This window comes from Tauraco erythrolophus, chromosome 1 (genome assembly GCF_009769465.1).
Source record: "Tauraco erythrolophus isolate bTauEry1 chromosome 1, bTauEry1.pri, whole genome shotgun sequence".
Taxonomy (NCBI): Eukaryota; Metazoa; Chordata; class Aves; order Musophagiformes; family Musophagidae; genus Tauraco; species Tauraco erythrolophus.
In genome coordinates, this window is record NC_141465.1 from 90,145,599 (window position 1) to 90,171,442 (window position 25,844).

At 42.3% G+C, this 25,844-nt stretch overlaps 1 protein-coding gene across 1 annotated transcript in view; it reads left to right on the forward strand.

The window, feature by feature from the left end:
- KLF12 (KLF transcription factor 12) overlaps nt 1-25,844 on the forward strand; it is a 150,554-nt gene that overhangs the window by 44,707 nt on the left and 80,003 nt on the right. The window contains exon 3 of the mRNA XM_086616074.1: nt 11,626-12,172. Within this exon, the coding sequence (XP_086472200.1) occupies nt 11,626-12,172 (547 nt within the window). The remainder of the gene's footprint in view (nt 1-11,625; nt 12,173-25,844) is intronic.

Consider the following 25,844-nt stretch of genomic DNA (forward strand, 5'->3'; position numbering starts at 1 on the left):
TGATGTCATCCATAACTAATAACGTGGTGAATGTACTAGTTTCTGTTCTGTTAATTACTCCGTTCTGAAAAAAACAAGTAAATACCTGGTTTCTTCTGCTGTGTAATAAAAATCACTGTGATATTGTTAACTATTAAAAAAATCATCAGTTTGAGTTCATTTTAGTTCAGTTGCTAATATATTGTTTTTAAGATTAAAGGTATAAAGAAATAAGAATATGTATACAGTTGTCTTAGATTTCAGATGTGATAGTTTCAAATAATGAGAGTTATTGTAGATACACACTGCAGGCTTTGCTTTAGAGCATGAAAGTTATTGTGAATAATGATAGATTTTGTTCTATGCTATTTATGTTCAATACTCTTAAAAATCAGAAAGAACAAAATAATATAAATAGGTTCTTCATGATTAGAATGCATGTAATTTTTATGGAGTATTGCAATGTTTTAGCGCTAATGTTGTAACTCTAAACTTTGATATTGTAGTACTGGAAGAACTCTTGAGATTCTCCCCCTACATTTTCTCTTCTGTAAAGTGGGAGTCGTCTCTATTATTGCTATCTAAAAGAGATTTCTGAAGACTAATCAGTTTGCAATTATCAGTAACTAGTTATTATCACCTTAGGATAAGAACTGAAACAAGGAGCTCTTCACAGTCAGCCCCAGAGCGTTGCGCTAAATGGTCTCTGCCTGAGTGTTTCTCTACTGGTCCGTGCGTGGTGTCAATAAGTTGTCCATCTCATAATCCATATCCTATCTTGTTTAGCCTTTAACTTTAATTAAACTCAGAATCTGTAATTAGACTCAGAAAAGAGGGTTAGGTTTTTGCTCTTGGTCTTTCCTTCTGTAACAGTAAGTACTGTGACATACCAGGTCAGTGAGTTGAATCAAAATCCATTCCAGAGGCTTTGAAACTAATTTTCTAAATACACATATTCATAGTTTATAAAAGCACATTCACTTTTTGGGGAAAAAGTCAAAAATAGCCATCCTGATCCTCCCTTCTCAAAAACTGTGTGAAAAGAACATTAGTATGCCTGAAAGATGAAGCAATCTGCCTTTGGGCAGTGTTGGGACGAGGACTGTCTGCACTAGCTTTGATCTGACCTTGTATGGACAATTACTGCAATACGCATTTCTTGTCTTCATTTTTGTGGACGGGTGTTGGGGAAGGACGAGATGTTTCACCAGCGAGTTTCAGGGATATCTGCTGACAGCAGAGGAATGGTGAACCTCAGCGGCTTTGGGTCCCGTGCCAGGTGCTAGCTGGGTGTTTTGCTTTACTTGGCACAAACTCTTTTATCTGGTTACTCCAAGCTTGACCTGTCTCCTCTCCTCTGGGATGGGACAGTCTTCCTCGCATCCAGCCAAGCCCTGTGGCCTTCCCAGCCAACTCCGTGCCCAGGGGTATGGGCACCATTTTCTTTCCCATCCTCATCGTCATCTCACAGTCCTCCCAGTTGCATCTGAGGTGACATTAGGTGACCCTAACAGATTGCTTAGGATTTTAAATGCCTAATTTCGTTAATTTGCAGGCTTGCCTTGACTGACCCCTTGGAGCCTCGATCTCTTTGCTGATGGTATCGTAGCCTTCCCAGGCAGGACTTGCTATCAGTTTCCTCTTTCAGACAGTGCCAGACTCAATCTCTGCATTTTGTCTGCCTCTCTAGGGCTTTTTTTCCAGCCAGCATTATCCTTCTCCTCCCAAACTTGGCTCTTTTTCCTTCTTTGAGGTCAGCTGGTGCCCTCCTCAGTGCTGCCCAGTCCCAGAGGAAGGGCGGCAGTGGGAAACAGGAGGAGGAGTTCCAGAGGGGTTAGAGGCAAACTCGTTGTACCCAGTTTAACGAGCCTGGGGTAGAGCCACCCACACTTGGAGGATGGGAGGTTTTGGCCATGGACCCTGAGTGCCAGCGAATGGTACTAGGCATGTTTGTTTTATGAGGACCAGCAGCCAGTTCTGGGGTAGGTGGTCCTGAAAGTCGGTTTGAGGAACAGACGCAGCAAAGTGCTAATTCTAGTAAAAACTCATTTAAACATTTCCCTCTAAAGTGAACTTTTTTTTTCTTCCACCCAAGCCACTGAAACGCTTAATTTCAGTCAGATCTAACTATAGTTTGTTCCACATAGTGTATTTATTTTAGTAAATAAGTGTGTCGAAATTGAGATGCAATCTCAATTGAGAGGTCAGAAGAGCAAAATGATCTTAAACTTCAGCCTGAAGGACAGTACATAGAAGGAGGAGGTTCATTTAGGAACGCGAGTCCTTCTGGTGGAAATTAAGATGAACAAAGATAAGTAGAAAGAGATGGACAGAAGCTCATTTGTAGCGTGTGGATAACGTGAGTTTCAGGCATGGAACCTCCACCACCACCACTCCTGATGTATTTATCAGATAACTATAGAATATTTGAAGTAGTTCATGGGTATCTTCATACTTCAGAGGACATGCAAGCAAGACTGAGTAATGAGGAATAATTTAAAAGAATTAACTGCCCAGTCTTTTATGTCTTTTTCACGTCAGCTGTGTTTACTGGGTGCTTAGAGCCCTCCTGCGGTATCTGGCACTGCTTGCCCAAGGGGGAATGACTTGGAAGTACAAGATCAGTTCAGGAGTGCTGAGCTCCAAGGCTGGTGGAGACATGGCTGAGTTTTGCCTGGAGCTGGGCAACAGCTTGCAGGCAGTTAAAGGGTATAAATAGTAGTTTTGTTCATTATTTGTCATAGTCCTTTTTTGCTAATACTTTTATGAATATTCTGTGATGATGCGCAGAGTAGGAAGATCTTAATCAAATCTTTGCATCAAAATTTTAACTTGTAGATCTTCAGCAAATTGTTGGCTGCGAATTATTCTTCAGGCTTTCATTGTTCTTCAGTGCAAGTTGATTTGTGTGGAAACATTGAATGTTTCCATGTTAGATAAAAATAAAACTTAGAATATAATTAGAATATTTTCAGCTAGAGATGTAAATGTTGCTGAGTACTTTTTTCAAAAATTACTTTCACTAAGCTTTGCTAATTTGGTGAACCTCTCTGTCAGCAAACCTGTTTGGTAGGTTCTTGCGGAAAGTTCCTGATGTATTCAACATCAGGCTAAGTAACTAGTCTAGATGGACAAAATTCATTTAAAAATCCCATTGTATGTCTAGTACTATTTTTTGTATTAATTTGCTAATGTAAACATCAAGGACTCAAATTTATTAGTTCAAGTTTTTGAGTAAACTAAATAGAAAGATTCTGATTTAAAATTGGACTAGAGAAAATAAATACTGGAGTGAAATGAAAAAGGGGAAGAGTTAACCCAAAAACATAGAGGAAAAACTCTCGAGGAGAGCTTCTAAGTAAGTGTGTGAAATTCTTGTTGTCTGAGATTTTATAAACTAAGTTTTTTTTTAAATCCCAAAAATAATTCTGAATTGGGGGCAATATGATATTTTTTCATAGTATTCTACCTCCTCTTTAAAAATTATTTAGGTATCTGCCATTTGTTCATAAATTTTTCTCATATCTGAAATAGATTAGTACAAGAAATACAATATATTATCAGTATTCTTTATATGCTTAAGCAAGTAATATTTCAAGCGAAGTCTTATAATATTGTTGTTCCACATTTTTGTTAGGCTCATTTCTCTTGAAGAGCTGTGACATAGTGATTGGCATAAGTTAGTTTCTTTCAACAGATTCTTCCTTTGATGAAGCATTCTAGTAACACTACTCAAATATATAGAATACATCTATGCTGAACAGCTTGTTTTCTGAATGTGTTAATGATTTAGGGATTGAGGTGTTAGGTTTTGGTGCTTTTCAAAAAAAAGAAAATCACAGGAGGCCCACGTAGAGTTTGAGATACTGAGAATTTGGCCTCATGTTTTAGAAATGTATCATTTTTACATTTAATATACTAGATAGTACAGGGGCTGATTAGTTTATTGGGCTTCTACTTAGTAGAAGTCTGTAATCACATTTTCTTCAGTGTCATTGGAGAACTCCTTTGAGAAACTCTTGAGTTTTGATACAGGAGAGTTAAATGCCAAGTAACCTTAATGCTTACTCTGCCTTTGCAAATGTATTATTTAAAAAATAAGTCATTTCACACTAGATGTGTTTGTGTTCATTGTTAAACCTATGTTTAAAAATTAATGTTGTTTGCATAGGGATCTTCTTTTCATTTTGAAGCACGTTTCCCCAGTCCTAGTTTGAGCTATTACTAAAGGTTGCAGCCCGTGGTACTTTTTTATTGTGAAGTAGTTGTGGAATAACACCATAGTGTGAGTGTTCAGGAAACATTAAAAGATAATTTTTACAGCCTTGAAGCTTGAATTTTTGCTGTCTGGGTATGAATGGTTTGTTTGAATTTGTTCTCACCAGCTCTTAGTTAATTCTGTTTTATTTTGGGGCATCTTCTGTAGGTTCTATGCATTTAGCAACACTCTGCTAACAAAGGCCACCTGCACCTCATAGCATGTGCTGAGTTTCTTTTGCCTCTTCAGACTCACAAAGAGAATAGAAATTTTATTTTTAGGCCTCGAGGGTTAGAAACATCCACTTTAAAATCAAACATCCAAGTGTTATGCAGAGATAATAATACATTAGGAGGTGAATCACGAGTACTTTAAAGTGAGTGTCTCTCAGTCTCTCCTGTTGAATCGATTCCAATTTGTTCAAATGCATTTTCATTGAACGTCTTTTTATTAATAATTCCTGGACTCTGCCCTCTGTCTTTCTGGGTGCCAACTGGTGCTTTTTTGAAAAGCTTAAATGGGAGTTGTTGTAACGGAGTCTGACTCAGCCTTACTTGGGAGTGCCATCTCTTGGGGATCTCCCTTCTTCCTTGGAACGCAAATGTAACCCTGACCCCGAGCAACCATTTCTTGAACGCTAATAGTAAGCTACTTTTAAATTCCTGATTCCAGGGGAAAAAAAAAAAAAAAAAAAAAGAGAGAGAAAGCTGCCCTGCATTTTGCTCTCTTCTTCAGCGTGACCTCTTGCGTTTGTCCAACGCATCCAGGCTGAGCGGTTGTGGCAGCCTGGGAACGCCTGCAGCAGCAGCCTCGGGCAGAAGGGCACAAGCGCCTGTTCGCTTGGTGCTTTTGCATTTGGAAACAAAATGTTAAGTATTTTGCTCAGTTTTAGCTCTCAGCTGTCTACGTGTTCGCCCTTCTGATTTTGTGCAGCTGTCTGTCACCACTGTGGTGGTGTACCCCTCGTGTACCCATTAATAACGATAGTCGCGTCTCAAAGCGAGCATGGTTGAGTCTTGCACGTGTCATCCTTTCAGGGGGATAGCAGAGTGTTCCAACTAGAGTTTGTTTAGTTCACTTTTTTTTCCCAGATTTTATTACTTCTCCCTTTTGTTAGAGTATTTTGTTGCTTTCGTTGAAGTGGACATTTTCAGACGGAAGCATGTGAGTGTTGTGAATGTAGTTTCTCATGACGGGAAGGTGTTTCCAAAACCATATCTTCCCCTAATTTCAAAGAGAGTTCACTGCTAGATTAGCAAGATAAACCAAAAAAGACTGAGTAAAGTGCAGGGTACTTGAGCTGTAACTTACAGGGCTCTTTGAAGTGCCCAAACCACTACTTCCCCAAGCTAGCTGTGTGCCAGCCTTTCCTATTCTGCAAGTGCCTAGTCGGGGCGTGACAGGACAAAACTCCATACAGGCAGATATGCTTCATGGCAAGCACCTGCAGAATTGCAATTTCGCGAGGATGAGCTTTCTACCCTTATCTACAGGACAGATTAGGACAATATTCCGGTTTAATTATAAAAACCAAATTGTATAGCAAAGATGAACACACCGTGTCCTCAACTCAGTCCACCTGCACACCTGTCTAATGGCATTAGAGTTGTAAGCACATCCATGTGCTGTGCCGAAGCAAATTACTTCTGCAAGTGCTTTTTGTCATTTCGAACCTAGCGTGTTTCTTTTACTGTGAAGTGTTAGAAAATCTGTAACTTGAAGAATATTCCTGGTTATTTAGATTTCACCCTCCAAGCATGGTGATCAGGGCTGGAAGCTGTGGTAGCTGGGTGCAGTTCTGCACTAGCTGCCCAGAAGACTCCATGTCTGCAGCGCCGAGCCTCGGCATTTTGGTACGGCAGTGGAAACAACACAGTTAAAATTGTGGGTAGCTTTTCAAAAGGAGTGCGATTTTTCTCATCTCGCTGTCTTTTAACTCTGAGAAAACAAAATCATCCTGCCTGAAATTTCTCCTGCCAGAGCAGAATGAGGTGGGGCAGCACGATGACAACCAAGAAAGGGGTTTGTGTGATTTGACTGAAGAGTTAAACGTTTAAGCAATTTATTTTTTAACTTCCTGTCCTCAAAGCCAGCTTATTTTATAAATGCTAAATTTAGTCTGTTCAGTTTCCGTCATCAAGGACAGCTTTTTTGCTATGCCTTCTTACAAATTGTTTGACCTTGGGAGATTGCTGCCAGAAAGGAAGAACATTTTAAAAGCTGACAACTGATTGTTGGAGGTCTGTAAACTCTGTTGCGCGGGAGCAATAAAACTCCACAAAGGCATAAACATTCACTGAAGCTTAGTACCCTGTGAAGCTGATGAACTGCAAGACATCAGGATGAGTTGCTGAAAACAAAATAATCTTTGCTTTTTCACTGTTTTTAACCTCAGCTGTGTGGAAACTATGAGCCTCTGGATGACTTGGTTATGGATGGGAGACAGTGTTGGTGCACTGAGAAGATTGCCATGAGTAGAGTAAGAGAGTGGAAAGGGGCTGTTGCAAAATTTACCCCAAAGCAAGTTAATCATTCTATGATTCTGTGAAGAGGAGGTGGAGTTCAGGGAGCAGGGAGAAGATGAAGTAGAACTGTGCATGAAAGGGTGGTCATCCAGGAGATAACACGTTATCAGCCACGATTTCACCAGGCTTCACTCAGGGTGTTGTGGCCGGTTGTGTGGCTGGCTGGTTGTTTTTCCTTAGCGGTCAGGGAAACGGGCAGCAAGGAATGCTTTTTTACACAGCCAAAGAAAGCTTTGTGAATAGGGACATCACGTGTTTTGTTCCTGGCGGCATTTATTAATGGCAAGCTAATGAAACGAAGCGCTGCGGAGAATACTGGTGTACAGCTTTAAAGGGCAGGCGCAAAAAGCACTGACTAGGAGAGGCTGCAGCTTTATTAAAAAGCCTTTTCTAGCAGGAGAGCCATCCTCACCTGCCTTCCAGTTCTGATTCAGCCTGGATTTGAGTGGATGGTGAAAGGCATAAGGATGTGACGGCGGTGTTGCAGAGAGAGGCATCCTTGAGATTTGCCTCCAAGTCCCAGCTGGAGGCAGGGCTGAAGCTGTCCCTCTCCTTTGTAGCAGCAGGCAGAAGCGGTGAGATGAGGGGAAGCTGCGTGGAGCTGTACCCCCTCATATTGTGTTCCCATGGTCTGGGCTGGCATCCAAGGCAGACCACTGGGTTACAGGGACCTCAGGCTGAACCCTTTCTAACCCACCAAACGCTCTGGAAGCTGCCAAACTCTCAACAGAGTTTAGACCCCTAAAACCAAAGTGAAGTTTGCAAAACAAACGCAGATAGTTTTTGGAGACAGACAGGAGAAACCTGTTTCAGACACCCAAACTAGCAATCAGCTGAGCCCACACCACCATAAGAAGCCCAGTTCACTAGATGAGAATGGAAAGTCAGGAATAGAGAGACAAAAGAAAAAACCACACAGCCATTTGTTTTTCGTCCAATTGACTTTATGAGCTGACAGACTGGCTGAAGGTATACCTCTGAATATCCCTGCCATAGTGTTGGGATCTTCTCAATTAGAAAAGATGTGGTTCTGTTAAATAAAGCTAACAGCAACAGTCATTGTCTGGGGAAATGAACAGTTAATTCTCTGTTAATAATGTTCTGGGGAGATGCTAAGAAATAGTGTGCTGAGAATTCAGCCATCCATTTTGGCTTTGTTCCTACTCTTTGTCACCTAGTTCCAAATTCTGGAATAGTTATCGTCATTAGGAAGGGGGTTGCTTATACCATCCATTTCTGAAAAAAATGTTAATTTCGTGTTCAAAGTTTTGATTGAAGTGCAGTTTAAATAGAGCTCTGGCAGCTCAGATAAAATCTGAGATCTGGGAGAAACATCTGTGCCACTCATAGATCACTGTAGGAGAGTGTGAGTTGGGGTAAATCTCTTTGTTCTCTACGACTAGAACAAAATATAACACTTGTTTACAATTTTTATCTTAAGTACAAGATGCACAAACCTGTTTTGATAAGGATCCTACTGTCTTTTGTAACGTCGGCTGTCATAAGTCACAGCCTGAATTTACCAAAGAAAGGGCACTCTTGGTCTTAGAGTTTTGGCAGGGAAAGGAGGTCATCGAAGGGATTGTAAAGGTTTAGAGTTTAGTTTCCCTACTGAAGACTGAAATAATGATATCAACTATGTTACCATAGTACATGGAGACTGTGTGGTCCATCCAGCAGCGCAGGACAAGAAGAGGGTACCTACCAAAAGGCAGATGAAATGTTAGGAATGTGCATCACAAAAGTAAATGCAGAAGAGCTGTTAAAAGAAAAGGTGATTTGTATGATAGACTGCACTTACATGATACTTTTTTCTTTCTTTTTTTTTATTCCCAAAAGACTAGTTGTAATTACTATAGTAAAACAGAGGCCTGTTCTTAGCACCACCTATAAAAATCTGTAAGTCTATGTTGATAAATGACCTGCGCTTTGTCTCAAAGACGATTGGCTCTCTCTATGAAAAAAGTACTTTGTGCAGCATCAGATACATAAGGGTTTGAGGTTCTTCCTTACTATTCCTGTAAGGGACTTGATGGTGCTCACTGCAAGGGCAGGTGGGACTTCAGGGCAGACTGCCCTTAGTTTAGTGATGGACTGCTTTCAAGGTCCATGTGGATCCCTTGTGTCCTGTGTCGGAAGAGTCCCAGAAGTCAGAAGACTCATGGGAGCAGTGTGGCCAGTCTGATGTGTATATACTGGGTACATCAAGTCCTCTGTGCCCTCAGAGCACTTCAGGGTGCCAGGATGTTTCCCCTGAAGACCAACGGAGGACAACAATGAGTAATCTATCTTTCACCTGATAGAGTAACAAGCTGTGCTGCTGAGGCAGGCAGCATTGAGTCAACCTGAAATCTGCCTCTGGCACCCAGGGGAAGCCTGGAAGTATGCCAACACGCAGGGCTTCCTCTGTGGCACGTTTATCCGCCCTGTGGATGGAGCTGGCGATTCATACTGCTTCTAGATGCCCCTTGCCCAGCTGTGTGCACAAGGGGATTCCTCATCTGCCTTGTTCTTAATTTAATCCCATTTATCCCCCTTCTCTCACACATTTAAGACAGAAGATGTTGCCTTTGGCCTTAGAAAGATTTGGGTTTACCCTGTGCACGGTGTCCCCCTCCGCCTTGCCTTCAGTCTACCACTGATCTGTTATTTCAGCAGAACCAGTCTGTTGTCCTGTTGCATATGTAAGACTTGCCAAGATTTGACAAATTAACTACTTGTGCCATGTATGTTTATGGCTTTGTCTTTGTCATGGCACATACAGTATGCCTAATGCAGAATCTCATTCCTGAAAATAGCCTGGATAAAGTGTTTCAGGGGAAGTTACCCAGAATCATCACTGGGCAATTACAGGTGATTTTGCCTTCTTGAAAAAGAAATTTCATAACTGGTAGCTGGTTATGGGCTTTGAGAAGTGGCTTCTGTGTTCTTTTTTAGCAGGAGAACTTCCCATTGTCTTTATAAAGGGATTTTTTTGCTTTTGTTATTTGTATTACAGCAGAACAGCAGGGTCCAGGAGCCGGATGAATTGGAGTCCCTTTGTTTTAAGTTGATTTGTGTATGAATAGAGGAAGAGACTCACTGTTCCAGAGACACTCTTGCTTTCAAATGGAGGGAAGTGTCAGATGCAAGAGCCAGTCCAAATCAGCTGAATAGATGGGATCTACTAGAACATTTCATCTTTCAGCATGCAAGGGATAACATCTACTTAGGCTATTATTATCACAATTTTTATTATTAGTGTTTCTGTTTTCCTTTTGCAGTACAACTCCATTCTGTGATGAAATTTGGCTCTAACTTGAAACCAGGAGGGTTCTCCATGAAAATATTTAACATAGTTGATTGTAAAAATCCCAAAGTGAATTCATAGCTTGCTTGATTGTTAGCTTATTCAGAGTAGACGAACTCAAACATTTGTGACTTAAATATTTGTGAATTAATATTTTTAGATAGTTAGTAAATACTATAATCTAGAGATCGAGAGAATGTGTTTAGAGCTGCTTAGGTAACATGAAAAGGATGCTTGTTAGATCTGTATATGGAATGATTGCTTTGGGTTAAGTGAGGTTTGAAGTAATTTGGGAGATGTTTTTTTATCGAGGTTGATTTTCTGTACTACAGCACATAACAAGGTGTGTGTGCGTGCCTGTAGAGAAGCTCTGCTGCAGCACAGTGCCATGGAGGTACTTCGCTGAGGTGCTGAGAGCTATTCTTTGTCTTACTACCAGGTTATCGATGGGCATTTCCTTCCTTGCTCTGCCTATTGAAAATTACTTGAAAAAACATTTTTAAAGAGTAGTTACTGATGATGTACTGTCAAAAAGGAAAGATATATCAAATGAGCTTCTCTAGGGATCTATCTCTGGCCCAGCATTATTCATAAATTCCATTCACCTCTTTGATGATGGAAATAAGGAATAAAACTATAAAAATAGCAGGTGGCACCAGTCTAGAATAAATTGAGACCAACCAGCTTTGAAAGAGTTGGCCTAAAGCATCAAATTATTTTGCGAAGTCGGGAAAATTGTTCTTAATTAGTATGGAAAAATAAAAAAAAAAAGTTAAAATTGTAACAATGGGAAAGGCTATCTGATGTGCCAATTCAGAATAACACGTCGCTGTAGCCATTGCTCTCTGTAACAGGACAACTGTACAAACATGGGCCTCTGTATTGACCTGTGAGTTCGTTGTCAGTGACCATGCAGAATGCAAAAAGTCAAACATTAAACTGAAGGACTGTGTTTAGTGTAAGGCACCACCTTCTGAAAAGCGTTGTGGACAAAACTGCAGAGATTGCTGCAAAGAGCAAGCAAGAGTGCTAAGACTTGTTCTTTTAAAGGTGACTTACGACAGACAGCAGCAGCAAGGTCTGCCTAGTCTAGAAGGAGGTAGACAAGTAGGGGAAAATTACAGTCTTCAAGCATGCAGAAAGTTGTTTGAAAACTGGTGGTGACCAGTTTTTCTTTATGTCCATTGGAGATGACACAAGAGTAACGCTGTAGCTTAAAGTTAGATGTTGGGAAGAAATGTCCTGTGAATTTAAATTGTGGCTACCTGTGGAGATAGTAAAACTTTTGTGACTGATGACCTTGCATAGTGCAAAGAAACAAGGTGATTTTGTACAGTTAATCCTGCCACCTTCTAAGAAGTGGGAGTAGACCTTTTTTTTAATGTTCTATTAAAAAACATGAACACATCTGTGCTTTCTAGCTTGAATTTGTCCTTTAAAATTATGAGCTCATAAAAGGAAAGGAAACAAATCCTATGGTTTTCGTTACCAAGTTGTGTGATGTGTGTTAGCAATTGGGTGTGCAAGTCATCTTTGGCCACATATTGTAACTATGTCCCTTTATCCTTCCTCAGCAGTCTCCAAACGTCCACAACTACCCAGATATGGAAGCTGTACCCTTGTTACTAAACAACATGAAGGCAGACCCCGTGGAGGATTCATTATCTACAGACCATTTCCAAACACAGACTGAACCAGTGGACTTGTCAATAAACAAAGCCAGGTCGTCCCCTACAGCAGCTTCATCTTCACCAGTTTCCATGACAGCATCAGCCTCCTCCCCTTCCTCTACTTCTACTTCTTCTTCTTCTAGTCGACCAGCTTCATCACCCACAGTAATAACATCGGTATCCTCAGCAGCATCTGTACCGTCAGTATTAACGCCGGGTCCTCTTGTGGCCTCTGCATCTGGTGTTGGAGGCCAGCAGTTTTTGCACATTATTCATCCAGTACCACCTTCAAGCCCCATGAACTTGCAGTCCAACAAAATGAGTCACGTGCACCGTATCCCCGTGGTGGTACAGTCGGTACCTGTTGTCTATACAGCTGTGAGATCACCTGGGAATATGAACAACACTATAGTAGTACCACTGTTGGAGGATGGGAGAAGCCATGTCAAAGGTAAGGTGGAACCACTTTTATGCATCTCTGGCATCTCTAAAACTGCTCTTATATGAGAAAAACGTAACAACGTTGTAAAGCTGTTAGTTTACTAACTTACAAGGTTGTTGCTGAAAAGACATTTAAATTACACAGTTGGGAGGAACCTTTAAAAATCTTACTCCAGATGTTCTTTAAAAGAAATAAATATTTTTATAAAGATTGAGGTCAGCAGTGGTGTTAGATGCTCAAACAACTTGTGGCAAGTTTTGTCCTGAGAGGAATAAATCCTCCGCAAAAGCTGAAGAAATAGGACAATGGAATAATGACTTAAAAACATCATAGATGAACATGGAAAACTCACCAGGTGATACAGCTTTGGCAAGAGAAGGAATGTCAGAGAGATCATTTCTGTACAAAGAGAAAGCAATTGTTGGGCTGTAGGAACATGTGAAGGGAAGGCTTTTGGACCAAAAAGCGGTAGCGGATGCAGAAAGGTAGGTTTTATTAAGCTCAAGGAGTGGCAATGCCATACTTTGAATTAGGTTTCTTCCTCCAGATTAAACAGCAGAATGGAAGGAAGCCACATGGAGTGTATATGTTGGGAATGAGTTTTGCAGACACAGGACCTGAGGGGCGCATGGAGGTGTGAAGGGAGGAAGAAAGCACATGCCAGGACAGATACACTCTTGGAGAGGTGTCCAAAGAACACAGAAAGGGGAGCTGGAGAGCAGGAAGCAATGAGAACGTAACAGTTGCTGAGGGAGCAAAAACTTGTTAGAGATGGTGACATGATGGGTGGAGGAAGAAAAGAGAGAACAGATATGCCCAGATACTTAGAAAAGCATAGCTTTATAAAGAAGGCATTAGTGACAGAGATGGGAACATGAGGAAAGGAATGAGAGGGACTCATTTCAAGGTTCATCGCATGTGAGTGAATAAAATACGGCTAATTCTCCCTGAAATGAGGTATTGCTTGAGGCGGAAAGGGAGGGTACTGACAGATAACCTTACTTTTGGGTTTATGAGACTGCAGGGCATTTAGTAATACATCTTATAACATCTCTTATGTACCTAATTGCATAATGAACGGGCCTCTACAACTAAAAGACCTTTTTTCTTCAACTCTTATGTCTGTTTTTGATATACTGGTGACTGTGTATTGTTGTACAGGACTACAATGATGGGTCATTCTGATGTTTAGTAGCATCCTGTTGTTCATAAATCTTTGGTCCTCCTCTTCTTCTCTCAGTTCTCGGTGTGGACTGTGCCCTCTCAATAGGCTTGTATGTAGAAAACGAGCTCATAGCTGCTCTGGGTTTTGTTTTAAACCTCCAAATGATGGTTTAAGAAGTTTTATTGCACTTCATACAGTGATGTAATTTTAGGACTTTGTGCCATTATGTCAAGAAATGATGAATGAAAGCAGAACTTTTCACCACGTTGTCGGGGGGGGGGGGGGGGGGGGGGGGGGCGGGGGGTGGAGGGAAAGGAAGTTTTAGTCTGTATTTTGGTTTTGGAGCTTTAAGCTGCACCTGACCTTGAGCTCATCCAGAATTTTCCCATTTGTTTTCTTTTCAGAGGTGCTAGTTGGCTCTGGTAGTAGTTTCCTCTATAGGAAGCACCTCCTGATCTTGTAAAACTGGAACTTCGCTACCCCAATTTCATCAACAAAATTCCAGAGTTTAATGCGCCATAGGGGTTTCAGCCTACGAGCTCCAGGCCTCCTGAGCTGCCCTGACAAGATCGCCTTTGTGCAATTATTGGCAGAGATCATTAACCAGCCTTGCAGCACTTATTAATGTACAGCTAAAGAAAAAGAAAGGATTAAGCGTTCTTTAATTTATTTTTTTCTCATCAGTTGTGCCCATTTTGCTATCACTAATTCTTTTGATATAAATATTCGGATTAATTTGAATAAATACAGTAGAAGAATAACGGATGAGAGTCCACTCTAGGTAGTCGTCTTTTGTCAGCTTTCGCTGGAGTGGTTTTTTCTTTCTTGAATGTAAAACAATATAAGTAAAATAATGCAATGATGTTGCATAAATTAACTGATTAAATAAATTTCATATGTGCATAGACTAACTTCCCTTCAGTGGTCAGCTTTCATGCTGAAAACAAGAAATAAACGCACGCAGATGCCAACAGGACATTGCTGTCAGGTTGAATTGGTTGCTAATCCTCTACCAGCTGGAGGAGAACTGCAGTTTCAGAATCGTCTAGAGTCACTACTTTCAACTTTTACACGAATGTTGATCATTTTCAGAAACAAAAAAATACACTTGCTGAAACAAAGTCAGTCCACAGATAGCATCGGCAGCATTTGTCCCAGAATCTTTTGTGTTGTTGCTGCTTTGGGGATAAATCAGGGACCACGTTGGTGATCCAGGAGTGTGATCGGGAAGAACCTTAGCTGTATACAAGGTATTTTACATTAGCCTGTATCCAAGGCCTTTTCACTTGAATGAGACTTGCGTACGTTTCTGAGCAGAGATACTTTCAATGCTAAAATTAATGAAAATTACATTAGACTGAAGTTCAGACCTCTCCTGTTTTTCTACAAGCAGGTACTTAAGGGGAAAAATGCAAGAAACAGGATACAGAGAAAGGTTGTTTCCTTGTTATTCCCAGTTTTATTTTCCTCGTGCTGAATTTTCTTCTTCCTTCCATGTTTGACTAGAACCATGTCATTTTTAATTTTAATACAAAACCCTCTCAGGCCACCACCATCCCTCTAATCATGCCTCCAGACATTTTGCTGGGGTGGCTTTTTGCTTCCCCTGATGCTTCCCAGCTACAATACAGTCCTCCTTCCTCTCTCACAAACAAAACTGTCCTCCTGGCAGCTGTTTTTCTGGGCAGTTCAAGCAAATACTTCATGTTCTGTTTGAATCCTGTCTTCCCTCCAACACAAGAAATCACTACCTCCTCTTCTGTTTCCCCCTCTTTTTCCATTTTTCCCTTTTTTCTAGTCCATCCCATCTTGCTGACTGTTCTTTGAGTGCCAGTTTCAGCAGCTCTGCTTCTTCTCTCCCTCCTTATCTGTTAATATTCCTGACCTGTACTGTCATCTCCTCCTCTGCCACTGTGCATCCTTCTCCATGGCATCATTCATCCTGGCATTCTCCATTGCACCCTCCTTCAGGACAGTCTCAGATCTCCTTTTCTGCCTCCCAATGTACTGCTCATTCCTGCTTCATGTCCTGCCTCCTCTCCTGTTTTTTACTTGCAGAGTTTTCCATTAAATCAAACCCTTTCTGTAGCATTGAAAACCAGAGGAGTTTGCAGAGAATTAACTCTTATATATAAGGGCTGCTGGCAGCATCTTGTCAGGTCCCGTGCCACGTGCTACACACCAAGGGGAGCAACGGGAGCTGAGGGTATCATGCCACAAAAGCACCCTTCTGTCAGATGGATGCTTTTTGCAGGATAAAACCCTCTCAGTTCACCTAGTGTGAATCAAAACCAGAATCGAAGCATTTTTAGGAATTTATTAACACATAATTAGAAGGTAATCAGGGGACGGTATGTGCAGAATTGTTAATACAACACTAGCCATTTACGAAATCTTACTAAATTCCTACAAATGTCTGACACTGTTCCGTAATCCCACAACACTCACATATGTGTGCACACACGCACAGAGTTACAGACTCCCGTGTTGACCGTGGACCTTTCCCTCCTAACATCAACTGCTGAGGAGGAGGCACTCCAAGGAGACCTCCAAAGCAGAGGTCTCCGTGTGGTGCCCCCACACTGCCAGCCAAGCTGTGCAAGTTGCCCCCTGCAACCTAATCCATACGTTATTTCCTAGGCACAAAGCATAGTAATGTGTTAGCACTGTCGGGGCATGGAAAGGACGGGAGCCAGGCACAAGTCCCTGTGGGCAGCGCAGGTCTGGGCTGCACCCTCAGCCACCCCCTACAGTGTGACAAAGAGATTAAGTTCACTTCCTTCAGTGGCATCACTGCTGTTGTCTTGTCATCCAAAACCTTAAAAAGCACTTGGAGACTTTTTTCTGTGTGGCGTAGGTGGTGATCACTAGACATTATTATACGTTAAAGTATTACAGAGCATTAAAATCCCATGAAAAGCTCTTTCCTCACTTTTTTTTCTCCCTGTTCAGCAATGGTAAGGATTGCTAAGAGGAGTAATTAGAGGCACAACAGGTAGCACCTGTGGATAAGGTTACCTGATGGTTTCCATTAAAACCCTGCCTTCAGTTGCTCAAAGTCGGTCTGTGTTAACCATCTAGGCTAATATTTTCCATGCCACATCTACCTCAGGCTATTTTTTTTTATCTTTTTGCCCTTCTTTTTGAGGAAAGTTTCAAGAAAAAACTATTCCACTTCCTGAGGCTGAGCATAGAGAAAAAAATTTAGCATTTTCCAGGCTGAAAAATTTATTCCAGCTTTTTTTGGTGAAAAATTCTAGAACCTCTGTGGTTTTGTGCCATGAACCTCAAGTTTGGTTTGAACTATTGTGCTTTTTTTATGTCTTTACTAAGCACTTGTGGAAACCAAGCCAAGTTTGGAGATCTGAGAAGAGTATGAGTCCCCTTAAAGGATAAAGCAAAAAAAAAATTGTGGCTGGGAAGAAGCAAGGAGGAGGTTGGAAGGTACTGGGCAGTGGGGAGAGGGGCAGGATGGAAGAGAAGGAGGTAGAAAAGGAGAGGTGGCAAGATGGCTGCATATATGTGAACATTTTCAGGAAGGGAAGTGGGAAAGGGTTGGAGACAGGGGAAAGGGTTGGAGACAAAGGAAAGAGGAAGAAGCAAAATGAGGGTAGAAAGGAGATCGTAGAATGGTTTGGGTTGGAAGGGACCTTAAAGATCATCTAGTTCCAATCCCCCTGCCACAGGCAGGGACACCTTCTACTACACCAGGTTCCTCAAAGCCTCATCCAACCTGTTCTTGAACACTTCCAGGGACGGAGCATCCACAACTTCTCTGGGCAACCTGTGCCAGTGTTTCACCACCCTCATTGTGAAAACTTTCTTCCTTAGATATAATCTAAATCTGCTCTCTTTCAGTTTAAAGCCATTGCCTCTTGTCCTATCACTACACACCCTTGTAAAAAGTCCCTCTCCAGCTTTTTTGTAGGTCCCATTAAGTACTGGAAGGCTGCTAGAAGGTCTCCCTGGAGCTTTCTCTTCTCCAGGCTGAACAAGCCCAGCTGTCTCAGCCTGTCTTCATAGGAGAGACATTCCAACATTCTGATCATTTTTGTGTTCCTCCTCTGGACTCTCTCCAACAGCTCCATGTCTTTCCTGTCCTGAGGACTGCAGAGCTGGATGCAGTACTCCAGGTGGGATGTCACCAGAGTGGAGTTCAGGGGCAGAATCACCTCTCTTGGCCTGCTGGCCACACTTCTTTGGATGCAGTTGGCTTTCTGGGCTGCAGGCGCACATTGCCGGCTCATGTTGAGCTTGCAGAGTGAAGGGGAACAAGGAGAGGCTGGGACATACAGGAGTGAAAGGGGCTGCCATGGCAGCAACCTGTTTCCCTACAAACTCTGGTCCCATTAGCGTGAGTTTTTCCACTGCTTTGCTTTCAGAATATATCCATGAGTACTACTGGCAAATGATGTCCCTCTAGCAGCAGATTTTGCCAAAGATAATATCCTTAAAAATTGTTTTCTGTAGTTTGGAAGAATTACTCCATTCATTGAAGGGCCTTTTTGAAACTCCCTCCTGATGATGGTGCACTGAGGACCTGTGCAACTTTGATATTTCTGGGGTTTGGGGTTCGAGTTTTTGGATTCTTACTCTTAAGGGTTTTAAAGTTTTCAGTACACACAACCACTTGCAAAATTCAGCAGTTGGGACATTATAAATTTAAATTTGCCAACTGAACTTCATCTCCTTCCCATGTGCGTAAACATCCGTAATGACATTGGTGTGGACTATTTTTATGTTACTGTGTCTGTGTATAGACCTTGCAGAAATACATAGATTGTGTCTTTTCACAGTTGACACATGCTGTATTCCTCACTGTGGATACATTAATAAGTAGTAGATGAAGTGCCTTTTGCTACAGATTTTTCTGTGACTCAAGACAGGTAATAACACTAGATTACGTAATCCACTGCCCTTTTTTTTTTTAAGTACAGCCTGTTATTTCTGCCTACTGTAAAGTTTATTCCAGAATTTGTAGTACAGAGTTAGAAATTTGGTGAACTGCTCCATATGTTTAAAGGTCAGATTATATGGTCTGTTTGTATAAATTATGCTATGGAAGAGACTCTTAATTAAAACCAGTAGCGTTGCCTTTTTTATTTCATGTGAAGTGATTATCCTTTCTCCGTTTTAGTAGATGGTTATTTTGGATTTGAGTTGCATCGAGGCGGAGTGTTTCTACTTTAGCTGTAATTTTTTTGTTGTTACGCACAAAAATCTTTTGTGGCTGTACGTATTCCAGCCTGTCCACCTCCACTCTCCTGCCCCCCAACACGCTGAATCTCTCTCCCCCTGTTTGCTTGGTTCGTCTGGAAGAAATATTAGTGGTTCTTGGAAAGAAGCAGCAGGTTGGCAATGGTTAGCCAGGAAGAGAAGCAGGCAGAGGGGAGGCTTGCGTTCAGGGTGGGACCTGTGTTGCTGGAGATGGTGCGTATATTTAAGAACTAGAGTAAATAGTAATTCGTGCCAGAACAGGGAGTTAAAACACAGGTTACAAGTATGCTGTGGTATTTGAAACTGAGAAGGAGGTTGCTCGAAGACAAAGTAGTTTGGGTTGACTGTAGGGAGTCCCACAGACAGTCTTCTGCTTAAATCTTCAGAAAAGTCATGTTTTCTCGTGACTCACTAGTGACATGCTCAGGTTTTTTCCGCTATAGAAGCACATGCTCTTCTAAGATTTATCAACAGTAGATTTAGCATCATGAATGTTTTTAGCTAGAAGCAGGTTTGAGGAATGGGATGGGGTAGATGTGTATTCCAACTTTATTTGTGAAGCCCAGCGCAAGGAAGATGCAGAAGCCCATTTTGATATATCCTAAGTGCCTGCACCTTTTGGAAGCTGTTAATTCCTTGTCTTCCATGCCAAGAATGCCTCTGGTCTTTCAGCTCTGTACTCTCACCAGGCCTGAGCTTTGATTTAGTTGCTTTTATCCCACAAATTTGGATCCAGTGGAAACACATGCATAAAATTTCTCATTTATTTATCCATGCCTTGGGTTTTATTGTGCCTTGGACCAACCTGCTGGAAACTTCTTGGTGTCTAAAATATCTCTAGACTGTTGTAGTATATAAGTTGCAATCTGCTACCGTTTTGTAGTGGCTTTGCAATATTTTATTTAGTATTAAATGTATTCTGCCCTTATTATTTTCCCTGTTTACTTTTGGTGATGGAGTATTTGTGTATTGGAAGCTCACTGAGATATAAATCTCAGTAGTCTTGGTAGTTTATTTTTTGTGTAGATGAGGTCTCATGGCATTCAAATAGCTTAGAAAGAGAAAAGGCCTTTGCTTAAAAAAATGGTGTTGTATGTTTATGTATACAACCCAATGACAGAGATGCTTAAATATGTGCATATATTATATCCATGCAATCACTCTCACCTCTACGTTTCTCCACACGGCTATTCTTTTACAGGTTTCTGACAAATTATTTGGTGAAATGATTTTAAATATTACCTTTGATTGGATCATAGCAATTAATATTCTCTGGTAGATTAGTTACACTGTGCATTCGGTGCCAATTCCCATTCTCTGTGAACCATAGCTGTGCTGGGTGTAGTTAACTGCTCTAGCCATATAGTCCCATAAAATCTCAATAAAATCTGAAAACTGTGGAGTATGGGTAATCTTGCTATAAATTGTAATAAAAATTGCCCCTGTAGACTCTATATTCTGACCATTAAGTTCATGGATACTGCTGCTTTGTACATAAAGTTTTATTAAATAAATCGACCAGTTCTGCAGCCCCTACCAGACACCAAGCTGTTTTGATTGAAAATCTGATAGGTGCGCTCAGAGCATTTTCCAACGCATAAAGCGTTTATAATGAACTTTAAGTAGGAAGAAGAATGCCACGTATGTGCTTCATGTAGTATGGACCAGCTTAGGTGGAGAAAATCATGAGTACCATCATTGCCATGCATTTGTTAGGTCCATAAAGCCAGGATTTGATTTCCTCTAAAACATGTTAAGTAAACCTGAGTATAACACTTACTCTCTGAGGGCATCATTTCAAATAGCTCCTGTACGTCTGCGTCTGGAAGTGTTGCTTCGACTGTTAAAAACACACAGCGGTGCCTCTGACGTCCTCCTTTGACGTTCTCCTGCTGGGGAAATCGGTGCTGGGCTCCTGTTCTCTAAAAAAACTGCCGAGAAGGGGGATGTTCAGTTGCTTCAGACATCACGCTACGGTGTGAGACTGGGCTTGCACAGTGTCCTGGTTTTAGCTGGGACAGAGTTAGCTCTTCTTTTTTAGCAGCTAGAAGAGCTCTGTGTTTTGGTTTTACTCAGAGGCTTGCTCTGAGAAGAATGTTGATAGCGCACTGATGTTTGTAGTTGGCACCGAGGTCTCAAGGACTTTTCAGCTGCCATGTTCTTGCCAGTGTGCAGGAGCACAACAGGATAAGGGGGGAGCATAGCCGGCACAAGGGGTCCACAACTGTCCTTACAATTTGTACTTGGATTTAAGATTGAGGGCCAAACTGGCCAATTAGTATTCCATATCATGCAGCGTCATGCCCAGTATAAAAGTGAGGGTCAGCCGGAAAGAAGGGCTTTTTGCCCTTCTGGGACTCTCACTTTCGGACTCTCAGAGTGTTTTCTATCTCTCTCGGGGCCTCTCCTGTTCATCCGGGATTGCGGTATCGGGATTTATCTGTTTCGGGATTGCAGCTTTGGGACGAGATAGGCCTCGGTCAAGGGGTGGTGAGCAATTACACCGTACATCACTCGTTTGTATATATTTATCCTTGTACATATCCGTACATATATATGTATTGGTAGTGGTAGTAGTAAATTGTTCTTATCTCAACCCATGGGTCTCTTTCCTTTTTCTTCTTTGATTCTCTCCCTCATCCCTGGGAGTGGGGGAGTGAGTGACTGTGTAGGGTTTGATTGCCGGAGTGACCTAACCCACGACACACAGTTGTTAAAACCTGTGTTCCAAGAGTAACCGAGAAGGATGGAGATGAATCGGTCCCTCTACTTGGCATTTGATCCACCCAGATGCCGTATGCCAAACGCAGAGACCAAAGTTATGGTTTAGACTCTACAATGTTTATAACTGTTGGCAGATTGTTGGTGTTAGTGATGATTACTGTGTCCTCCTGTGAATTACTCCTCTTCCAAATTTGCCCACCAGGGCCATGAGGCCAAAGATCATTTTCTTCAGTGTTGCTGCTGAGGACCAAGGTGCCTCGTTGGCTTTCAGGAGATCATGGCAGGTGGGGAGAGAGTGGGAGCAAACAAGGCTGCGCAGTGCTGTTCCTGTTGTCCCATTTTGAGGCACCTGCTGAGATCCCCCAGACACTCCTTCTGCTTCTTTCCCAGAAAACCAAGCATGATAGAGTCACATGGCAAAGGCTCCGCTCCTCCTCTTCCCAGCAAGGAGCAGGTCCACAGTGTCTCAAGGGGACACCAAGGCACTTTCCTCTGCCAGGGCTGGTGCCCCAGCACCTGGCGAGAGGAGGGAGGGTGGCTCACACCACTGAATTCCCTGTGCAGTCTGTGGAAGTGAGTGAACTCAGCACCCCTGAAGGCACCCACCTGCCTCCCCTGCCTGTATGGGAGGGTTGGGGTGATGGTACTAGTGTCACCCAGCTCCTGATGTCCAGGGCTCTGAGATAGGATGTGGGTTGATGGAAACACACATTTAGGTGCTGCTGGGTCATGGGGTCATTACAAGTGGCAGATTATTACTATTATTAGGTTCAAACTTCTTCTTTCACAGTGTTTCTGATGCCAGCAGATTAACAGCATATTGTGCTGAAGCATGAGTGCCATATAATTTTCTTCACCATATTTTCCAATACCACCCTTCTGGGAATCTGGCAGCAAACGTCATTAACATTGTTACTTCAGTCTTCCATGCTCTGTAGACACATGGGCACACAGAAGTGTAACAGCAGTACTGACGAGATTCTTGTAAATGTAAATTTTGGGGTGTGGGGTGGTATTTGGTTTTCCATTCCTAATGCAAAGTGAGCGTTGCTTACAGCTAGAGATAATGTTTTTACTGCTGTATGCCAGCAGACACTGGAAGCAACTGGAGAGGAAGTTCTTAGAAAAACATTTGGCAGTGGCAAACGTGACTCTTTCTGACTTGTTTGAGGTACTTCAGAACTATTCATTTATGCACAATTTAAACTTCCATTGCAATAAAAATCTGTGGCTACATTTGCAAGAGCAAATACGTCACCTTGGCATGGATCAGTTAGCAAGGCCAGAGGGACCTCCCCACCATCCAGGCTGACATCTCACCTAACACAGGCCTTGACATTACAGTTGGGGTGTCCCACATCAGATGTCTCCCTGCTGCAGACCTGTGTAACCCTGGAAGTGGCCAGCAGGTCTTGTGGGTGGATGTCAAGGGCCACTTGGAAATCTGTCATGAAAAATCACTTTGATTAGCAGGTTGTGTATTAGGCATCCTTTAGAGAAAGTAGAGTGGGGAGTTTAATATGTGAAACAATACAAACAAATTTGGAAATCCTTTCAAAATGCAGAAATAGATTTTTAATTATTATAAGAGAGCAGTTAAGCATAATTCAGTTTTTATTACGTTGTGGTGTATCAGCAGGCCTACATGTATATATGTTTACAAAGTTATTAGCAGATAATTTAATTTAATGCAGAAAACTGAGATATTAAGATAAAATGAGCCAGAAGCTTCAATATTTCAGGATGCTGAAATTTTCTCTCTCTATTTTCACACCAACAAGCATCATCTCATAATGAGTCATTTCGGCATTAGTTGATAATACGTGGTTTAGCTATGAAGAGAGGCGAGATTCCTGATGATTACTTAGTTTTCTCTTACTCTTAAATATTTCATTCATCTTTAACCCACGGGGCTCAGATTTGCCTTTAAATCAAAGATAGTGTGTAGACGTGAAATTACTTCTGGTGGGTCTTCGTGAGCCTGCTGATGGGACGAGTTTTCATCCCTTTCGCTCACAGGAGATTTGACTGGAGAAAATAAATGGGGTTGCAGTAACTGAAAACTGCCAGTGGTGACAGCAGTATGTTGGTGTATGGCCCTTTTCACGTCACCTACTACAGGCATCCAACTGCAGGATTTTTGATGGCACTCGACCTAGCCCGACCAGGTCAGAGCACTTGAGCAGCATATCCCTAAGTAATCTCTAGGAAGAAGCAAAGCTATTAGGACATACTCAGGTGGAGCCTGAATATGACCGGTGTTTACCCAGCAGCCTAGTAACACCAGCACACATCTGAGACGTGAGAAGCGGAGTGCTGGGCTCTCATCAGCCTGGAAGGATTCAAATCTGCAGTCCCCCCCTCCCCAGGCAATGCCTCCATGCAGACGGGAGCACACGTTTAGAGAGTGGAGAAGGAGAAAAATACCCTGATGGTGTGACCTGCACTCAAGTTATTCCCCTGGGAAGGTGGAGTCCATGTCCTGTCCCAAGAGGTTTGCCTGCCCTTAGCAGTTGGCAGGCTGGATCCTTCCCAGGGATTTTTCTTCTGTGACATGGCTAATCCTGCACAGTGTCAGAAATGACGCAGTCGTGTGCCTGAAAGCACAAATTCAGTCAGTGCTCATTAGAAAGTTTCTTTGCAAGTTAAGATCTGTTCCAGCATTGTAGAAGGGGCAGTTTTGTCCTTAGAGACAGGATCAGGTATTGTCTGGCCCCCACAGCCAGCATAAATTTTAAAGCCAAAAAACTGTTTAGTTCGATAGAAACAGAAGCAAGCTTATATGTGATCCAGATTGGATTTTTTCCTACTGGCAACTAATAGTTGGCAGATAGGGTATTAATAATGGTAGACCAAGTTCTGGAGCATTTACAAACTGTTACGTGAGACCCATTTGCACATCTTACCTTAAAACAAGTGCAGAGAGTGAATTTGCTCCTACCGCCCAAAGGGAAACTCCTTTTGGGTACAGTTTGGCAGAGGGACCATTGAGAAGTGATTGCATATATGCACGTGCATCACGAGCAATCCTCTGTACCTTCTCTAGCAAAAACGATCATTGTTGCTTGAGACTAACAGGGGTGGAACACGACGTGGCTACTTGCAGCCTTCAGCGCTTGTGGACGTTCTTAAATAACTCCTCTGGCTCGCCAGTCCTTTCAGCATGGAGTGCAAACAGCTTGCTTCTGTGGCTCCTGTGCACTCTTTCAATGGCACCTTTGTTCCACGAAAGCAGCCTCTGACTTGTTTCTTCACTTGCCTCACCTTAGCCTCATTCACACTTCACAAAACCACTGGATAGCTCTGCCGGACAAATCTTGCCTTGCGAGAGGAGAAGCAAGGGCAAGAAAACCAGCTCATTGTTAAGGCTTGAGCTTTGTTAATGAAATGTGTCTGCCTGTGATAGGGAGGACTCAATTCAGTGACCCAGCTGAGTTCCTTCTGGACTTGTGGTCCTAAGTTCAAGGAACAGCTTGGTCGTCAGAGCAAGGAGGAGCACGAAGGGAGTTTAAAACGCACTGGCGTGTTTTGTGGGCTCTCCTCCACCTCGCTTGCCAATTGCATTCCGTTACTCACTTGTCCTCCACCTTTTTCATCTCATTTGCTGAATTCTCTCTTGCCTGCATCTCTTAATTCTTTCCAGTTTGATGTTCGTTAGGCCAATAATTAATCTTAATTCAGTGTTTATGAACTGCCGCTGGTATTTGTAAACCTTGGTGCCAGCAGTTCGACAGTTGTTCTTAGATGTCCAGGAGAAAGTCAAAGCTGTTGACATAAGTAGGAGTCATGAACTCTGGATGTATAAAAATCCTGTACTGCAGTTTGCACACTGTAGTGAGTGGTGAGGAGGAGATATCTGTTAGGCTTTCAGCCAGCTGGTTATTCACATGGCTCATTTTGGGGAGGAGAATAGCTTTAAAGGCTGTTTTTCCCCGCAGCAGCTGCAGCCACGCTGATGAGAAAACAGGGCGGTTTACACCAGCTGGCAGCGGCGAAGTTCAGTCCCCTGGCTAGTCACCTCGGCTCCCCAGCGCCTCGGCCACCCAGGTCTGCAAGCCGAGAAGAGGTCGCAAATGGAGAAGGGGACAAAAAAGGATATATATGTGGGCCGACATTAAAATATAAGGGAATAATCCCTAGATCATTCTCTAATTTAATTATCATCTTTAGCTAGGTTCATTGCAAAAATATAACGGAAAATGTCACTGAATTGCCTGCCTTTGTATTTGCCCACTGATGCATTTCTGTCCCTCTCCTTTCGTTCTCACCATGCCCACGTGTCGCAGCACCTCATGATGTGCTCAAACGTTGGCTTCTGATGGGGCAAACCGTGCCCAGTGGGCCAAATTATCCCTAGGTGCAAAAGCACAACCCCATTGGCAACTTCGTGGCTGTGTTAGGAGTATACAGAGTAGGATTTACCTCGCCGAGCAGAAACAGAAAGAAGGTAATTGAGAGTTTTCATCCTCTCGTATTCCTCTGGTAATCTAAAAACAACACCAAATATCATAGGAGTCTCAGTAATGTCTTGAGAGCTGGCAATCTGCAATGATAATGAAACAACGTGTTTTGTAA